Source organism: Serinus canaria, chromosome 20 (assembly GCF_022539315.1).
Source record: "Serinus canaria isolate serCan28SL12 chromosome 20, serCan2020, whole genome shotgun sequence".
Taxonomy (NCBI): Eukaryota; Metazoa; Chordata; class Aves; order Passeriformes; family Fringillidae; genus Serinus; species Serinus canaria.
In genome coordinates, this window is record NC_066333.1 from 13,723,155 (window position 1) to 13,730,459 (window position 7,305).

Below are 7,305 nucleotides of genomic sequence, written 5' to 3' on the forward strand. Positions count from 1 at the left end.
GTGTGGCACACGGGGGATTCATTGGTCCAATTTGTTGTCTCACACAGGTCGAGGAGCTGGCAGTGAAAAAAGAAATCCCTTTCTCTTTGCTCTGCTCTTTCACAGTTGCTGCCTGGGGGTTACAGTGTGTGTCTGACACACGCAGAACATTTACATTTCCCTCTCTCCGTTTCTTCCCATTGTGTCAACTGTGGATATGCTGGGAGATCAAACCAGTGACAGGGATGAGCTGCCTCCTCATTTTTCCTGGCTGAGATTCAGAGGATAAGTTGTTGCTAACCAACATCATCTGGTATTACAGAAGGGAAAGTGGTTAACAGCTCCCACTTATCCATATCTTATATCAGTCACAATCTTCATTCTGTTGGACCAGCCCTGCATTAGACGTGGCTGAGGCAGAAGGGAAAAGGCATTTTAAATAAAACAGCAGTTGGTCTGGGAGATGAAGCCCTACACAAACATCCATCAGGCAGCCCTGGTTTCCTTATCAAACCATGGCTTGCACTCCAGTGGCATTTCTTCTGCTGATCCATGGCAGGGGTGGGACAAGATGAGCTTTAAGGTCCCTTCCAACCCAAACCATTCTGTGATTCTGGAAGAGTGAGGGGTCAGGAAATAGCTCTCCACCCAAAGCTGACCTGGGGCCACCTGTTTGTAAGCGTGCACAGAGCTGCTCTGCTCATCCCAAACCCCCGGGAAGTTCAGGAGCAGGACTGAGAGAGTTTTTAATTGAAGCATTGTAAGTGCCCTTGCAGCAAGGAGAGCTCTTAAACTGATGTGCAGCTGTGCTGTTGTGTAATCATGGGTTTTTCTTCTTTAATAGGTATGTACCACTCCTGGTGTGGTTTATAAACCCAGCTTCTGAAAAGGAGGGTTCTGTGGCTCAGCAAGTGGCCCTAGCAGGGGTTCTGTCCCTGGGGTGCCCATCCAAGGGGAGGTAAGTCAGCCAGGACAAGAACAAAACTCTACTGAAGCCAATCAACTGGAATATTTATTCCTTTCCTGTGAAGCCCAGGCTAGAAAGCCAAAATACTGGTGCATATTTAATATCTCTATATTGTACAGTCTCCTTAATAAATAAATACTCTTTTCCAGTGAAACTCAGGGACTCCATGCACTCAGCTGAGGCCGAGTGTGCAGATAAAAGGCCTTGGAGCAGTGCTGCACAGCCTCCTGTGGAGGAGCAGATTCCAGGCTGACTCCTGAAGGGTAGTGCTTAGGGAGGCCAGAAGTTTGAACATTTCCAGCTCCTGTGTTTGGTACCCAGTTGAACTCTGTTCTCTGCACTCCCCGGACTTTACGCCAGTGTTGCATGAGCTGAATTTGAACAGGATTTTCCAGGCTGTCATTAGAAATGTTTGGGTTCTTACAATCAGAGGTAAAGGCAGCTTGGCTCAGCATACTGCAAGGACAAAGCCCTGTTACTGCTTGTAGAGTGTCAGTGATAACTGAAACAACAAGGTCTCTATGGAAATCCTGTGTTTCTGTGCAATCTTTTGTAAATGAGCCCATAAAAAGAGAGTTGTCCTGTCATTAATTGTGTATAAACTCTATACAAATGTCTATGTGATCACCAATACAAATGAGCCTTTTTCCCCCAAGCTGTTTCCAGATGGACTTTTAGAAATTAGTCTTGTACTAACTGGTTTTTAGAAGTGTGTATTTACTAAATTACAACAAAATTGACTTCTGATTCTTTCTGTATATTTCATGGGTGCTAAAATACTCAAAAGTTTTATGAGTAATACTTTACAAAATTACACAATTAAATTTTCTACAAAACACACTTGAATTCTGTGTGCTCACAGATTAGTGTCACTAATGTGATACTGTCATCATTTTTATACCTCTACTCTGAACCAGAAACATCCTGCCACATGAGGGAATTATTCCTGGTTTCCATCTTTATCTGCTGGGACCTGAGGCCTCTGTATTTGAGACAGGAGAAGCCTCCATTGTGATAAACATGCCAGGCAGAGCTCCTGAGCTGGGCACGGCCCCTGGCATGGGGTCAGTGCTGCCCAGCTGGGCAAACCCAGCCTGCCCAGAAAGGCCTGACCACGCTCAGCCACTGCTGTTTCCTTTCCAATTGCTCTCATCATCCATAAATGCTTTTGGGCCCCAACCAGCACACTTGCTGAAACCCTGAAAGCAGCCTGCCCTTTCCTCACCACCGTGTCTGTTTTCTGTTCCAGAAGACACTTGCAGGAGCAGCGAAGGGATGCAAAGCTGTCTTCCACGATGACTCTTATGCCTGGAGAGAACTCCGACTATGACTATAGTGCCCTGAGCTGTACTTCAGATGCTTCCTTCAACCACACGTTCTTTCCAGAGTCTGAAACCCTCAAGGGAGTGTTCTACCAAAGAGCCAGGCTAATCCACCCTCAGGAGGATCTGCTCAGAGGCTTCCACCCCGACGACCGCAAGCGTCACATAATTATCAACGTGGGGGGCATCAAGTACCTGCTCCCCTGGACCACGCTGGACGAGTTCCCCCTGACGCGCCTGGGACAGCTCAAGTTCTGCACTAATTTTGACGACATTCTGAACATCTGTGACGATTATGATGTGACGTGCAACGAGTTCTTCTTCGACCGCAACCCAGGGGCGTTCAGGACGATCCTGACCTTCCTGCGGGTCGGCAAGCTCCGGCTCCTGCGGGAGATGTGCGCGCTGTCCTTCCAGGAGGAGCTGCTCTACTGGGGCATTGAGGAAGACAACTTGGACTGGTGTTGTAAAAGGAGATACCTGCAAAAAATGGAGGAGCTCACAGAGATTAATGAACGGGAGGATGACCTCCTAGAAAATGAAACAACAGGTGAAACAGTAGAGGAGACAAAAATTGGTTTGTGCATGAAAAAGTTGCAAGACATGGTGGAAAGGCCCCAGTCTGGCCTTCCTGGAAAGGTGTTTGCGTGTTTGTCTGTTTTGTTTGTAACTATTACAGCAGTGAACTTATCCATCAGCACCATGCCTGACCTGAGGGAGGAGGAGGAAAAGGTAAGTTACCTTTCAGGATGCCAAGTGGTATGTGCTGGGAAGAGCAGAGCAAGTACAAGGTCTGAGGTTGTTGACTTCAATGGGGATTTTGCAGCTGTCTATAGAGGGGGGGAAATATTGTGAAGAATATTTGAAATGTTACATGACTCCTCAACTACTTGTAAGAGAGTTAATCATATCCAGTTTTGTGTCCAAAGAAAATTCTGTTAGGGTGCACTCTTCTGTATATTACCTTGTTAGACTTTGTATTTGCTACTTAGAAAGCCTAAAATTCCCGAGCAGTATCTTCTGTGGAATAAGCAGAGCCTTTCTAAGTTTTGCATTTAGCGTGTTCCAAACTGCCAACATGTTTCCCCATAGCAACAGCTTCAATTCCTTTAATATTTCGGGTGTAAAAAAACCAGCACAGAAGCCTCTCCTCCTGTCACCGCACCGACTAAAACAGTTATTACCCAGAGCCGATCACAAACTCCTCCTCTTTCCCGCAGGGTGAGTGTTCCCAGATGTGCTACAATATTTTCATTGTGGAGTCCGTGTGTGTGGCATGGTTCTCCCTGGAGTTCCTGCTCAGATTCATCCAGGCCAGGAGCAAGTTCGCGTTCCTGCGGCGGCCGCTGACGCTGATAGACATAATCGCCATCCTGCCCTACTACATCACCCTGCTGGTGGACACGGGCTCCGAGGGCTCCAAGAAGCCCAGCTCGGGCAACATCTACCTGGACAAGGTGGGGCTGGTGCTGCGGATCCTGCGGGCGCTGCGCATCCTGTACGTGATGCGGCTGGCGCGGCACTCGCTGGGGCTGCAGACGCTGGGGCTGACGGCGCGGCGCTGCACGCGCGAGTTCGGGCTGCTGCTGCTCTTCCTGTGCGTGGCCATCGCGCTCTTCGCGCCCCTGCTCTACGTCATCGAGAACGAGATGGCCGACTCGCAGGAGTTCACCAGCATCCCCGCCTGCTACTGGTGGGCAGTCATCACCATGACCACCGTGGGCTACGGGGACATGGTGCCCAGGAGCATCCCCGGGCAGGTGGTGGCCCTGAGCAGCATCCTCAGCGGCATCCTCCTCATGGCCTTCCCGGTCACCTCCATCTTCCACACCTTCTCACGCTCCTACCTGGAGCTGAAGCAGGAGCAGGAGAGGATCATGTACAGGAGAGCACAGTTCTTACTGAAAGCCAAGTCTCAGATGAGCAATGAGTCACAAGGCAGCGAGGTTTTGTTCACCACTCTCTCTTCCGAGCCTAGGGACAATGAATGAAATTTACGTTCCTGTTCCTCTTGCTGTCGTTGTATCAGATTCCATCTTTTAATTCGCTCTGGAAGCACCCTACAAAGGTAATCCTCAAAGTAAAATGAAGAGAAGGGGCTCTAACTGGGACCTGATGTGGTTTAAGAAGTCTGGTATTATGCTGTTCCTTCCCCCCCCATATAAAGTATAGGGCAGAACTTTCACTGAGATCATGCAGTGGGATTCAAGGAATTAAAACTTCTCTGGCAACAACAAAAAAAAAAGAGCAACATATAATTATGCACTCGACAGGCTGTTTTGCCATTTGTAATACACATTTTTCCAACCGAATCACAATGTACATAATCATTAAACAGGCTACCATTTTTCTCGTTCCTCTTGTATATAAATAATGTAAATACATTAGAATTAATGGCTAAATTGTCTCCCAGTAACATGCCTTAGAGGGTAATGGAAACAACCACGGATGTTTGTCCCACTGTGCTTTTCAAAAACGTCACGTAGGATTCGTCACTCAGCACAGAACCAGCTCTTTCTTTGCAAGTCAGCCCTAACCACAGCAGAACAGAAGAATCGAGCTGTTTATAGCCTAACCTTGCTAAAGATGTAAATACTCAGAGCTCACCAGCTTCAAAATTTAATTGATGTTACAGCATTGATCCGATGCCATCGAATGCAACATTCCAAGGAACAAAGCCTTGGAGATTTGTAGCACTTAATGTTATTATAAGAGGTGACTCGCTGCAAACCCCGTGAAATGTGCATGAGGAGATGCCAGCCTTCCCCACCATCTGTTCCCAGCTTCACTCTCCCCCAGCTCTGCAAGGGAACTGGGAGAGGGCAGTCTCCAGCGACCCCAGCACTGCTGGGCAAACTGGGGCCACCCTTCCCACGAGCTCTCACTTCTGGGGCAGGAGCAGGAGCTCTGTGCCCGTGGGAAGCTGCCAGTGAGGGAAGAAGAAAGTCTGATTTGAGTGGTGGAGGGGAGCACGGAGAGCTCTGTGCTTCACTGTCCTCCATCAGGGACTCGGCACAGCATTCACTTCAGCTCTGCCATCAGTACACACCTGGTGGTGACGGGGAAGGTTCTAAATAGGACAGGAAAAGCACTGAACAGCCCAAAGCACAACCAGGTCTTGTTCATCTTGGTCCAGGCTCTGTCCCTGAGCACAGGGACACTCGGGTTTGGCACAGGTTTCTGTGCACGCTCATCACAGACCCCCTTTCCTTTAGAGGGAGTGACCCTGACTTGCAGAACAGCTCAGCAGAAAAACTCCAGAACTTCAAAAATAATTAAATCCACTTGTTTGATTTCATGTGTGCTTAGAGGTAAAGAAAAGCTGGTTTAAAGAGTTTCACCTATTTTCCACTCTTTTTCAGTGAAATGACTTACTAGCAGTTAAGAGCTTGGGGAATTTAGAAGTCCCCATCACACTGACCAGTGCTTCTTTGTCTTAATTTTCAGAAATACTATTTCTTATTGGCATTTCTGGAGCAGGGTGCAAGAAATGTCAGAATGCATAATGGTTCATGGTTTAAATGAAGGCCAAGGACACAACATTGCCCTTCCCAAAAAAGTAAAATCACTTTCTCAGTCTGTGCTGTTTGGCCAAACCTACAGCACGCTGATTTTCTGTTCAAATGTCTTTAAAATACAAATTGAAGCCGTTCTGATTTGCTTGTTCCTGAAGGAAAATTCCCAAACTTTTAAAAATGCACTTTACGAATAATTAGGGCTCTAGCATTCTCCAGCCTGTGGTAGGGAAATGTGCCTATGGAACATTACTGCGGAGTGCTAAAACTGTTGGCAATTAACTCTGTGCCAAAGCTGCAAATGAACCAGCTCTTCACTCTTGTTCTTCATCTTTAATTAGAGTTGGACAAAAAACAGGAACATCGTGACAAAAAATTCTTCTCCCCATTTTTTTGAAATTTCAGAGCTGTTTGATCATCTGGAGCATTGGCTCCAGCACAAGTGCTATGCATCTTCTACCTTTGTGTCAGCGTTCGTTATAAAAAGAACTGGTAATTAGATTAGTCCTGTGAGCAACAGTTGCTTATCCAAGAATGTGTTTGACAGGCTGAGCCATAAATAAGGAGCTGTACGTGAATATAAGGAGAAATCAAGACTTACCAAATAAAACCTAAGCTCATTTCCATGTTCTGCTAGCTAATAAATGCTGTAGGGCCATCCATTTCTCAATGTCTTTACATTAGTGCTCATTTATTTCATGTATCACTTAATTTTTTTTATCCCACAACCAGAGCTTGATTCTAAAGCCCTTGTCCAATAAAAATAAAATAAAAACATCACCCTGGAGTTGGGTGTTGGTTGGGCAGAAGTGTGAAAGCACCTTGGCTGTCGCAGGCTGTGCCAAGGCAGGGGCAGAGGAGCTGTCGGGGCTGTGCCACCCTGTGCTGGGCAGCAGGTGCCCGTGCCCAGCTCGGGCTGTGTGGCTGAGTGGCTGTGACCTCCCTGCTGTGTTTTACAGGGGGAACTCCTGCTGTGGTCCTTGTGCTCTGGGAATCCAGCTCGGAGGCCCCAGAGCACAGCCTCAGGGTGGGCCCTGCTGCTGTGCTCCAGCTTTCCTGGGGGTCTCAGAGACCATGCCCCTCTGCCCTCTGCTAGCTGGGTTTGTAGCCAGATCCATGGCAAGGAGGGCTTGGCTGGCTGTTTCTAGGACACAGCTGAGGGCTGCCACTCCTCTCTGGCCTCTGCCCAGCGTGTGCAGCCACCAGGACAGCTCCAGCCCAGGCACTGGGTGCTCTGATGAAGCTCTGCAGAAGGGCAGTGCCTGTGTGCAGCAGCAGCAGCAGCAGCAGGGGCTGGCATTGCTCTGATCCCTGCTCTGGGGGCTCTGGGCAGCAGGAATCCCACAGCAGGAGCTGTACTCCTTGGATTAATGAAGTGATGGGCTGTCCCTGCCTGTCCCCGTGCTCCTTCAGGGACAGAGGGTGGCACAGGGAGTGGGGATGGGCACAGCTCAGCTCTGAGCAGGGCCGGAAAGCAGCAGCAAAGGGAATCATCCCCCTGCAGGAAAATCCAGGTATGAGA

The 7,305-nt window shown here is 48.4% G+C and overlaps 1 protein-coding gene across 1 annotated transcript; it reads left to right on the plus strand.

The window, feature by feature from the left end:
- Positions 1-831: 831 nt before the first annotated feature.
- On the plus strand, positions 832-6,563 carry KCNG1 (potassium voltage-gated channel modifier subfamily G member 1). Its single transcript, XM_018917423.3, has 3 exons — positions 832-937; positions 2,196-3,000; positions 3,489-6,563. The coding sequence occupies exons 2-3, from the start codon at positions 2,242-2,244 to the stop codon at positions 4,257-4,259; spliced, it is 1,530 nt and encodes a 509-aa protein (XP_018772968.1). The 5' UTR covers positions 832-937; positions 2,196-2,241; the 3' UTR covers positions 4,260-6,563.
- The last annotated feature ends 742 nt before the right edge of the window (positions 6,564-7,305 follow it).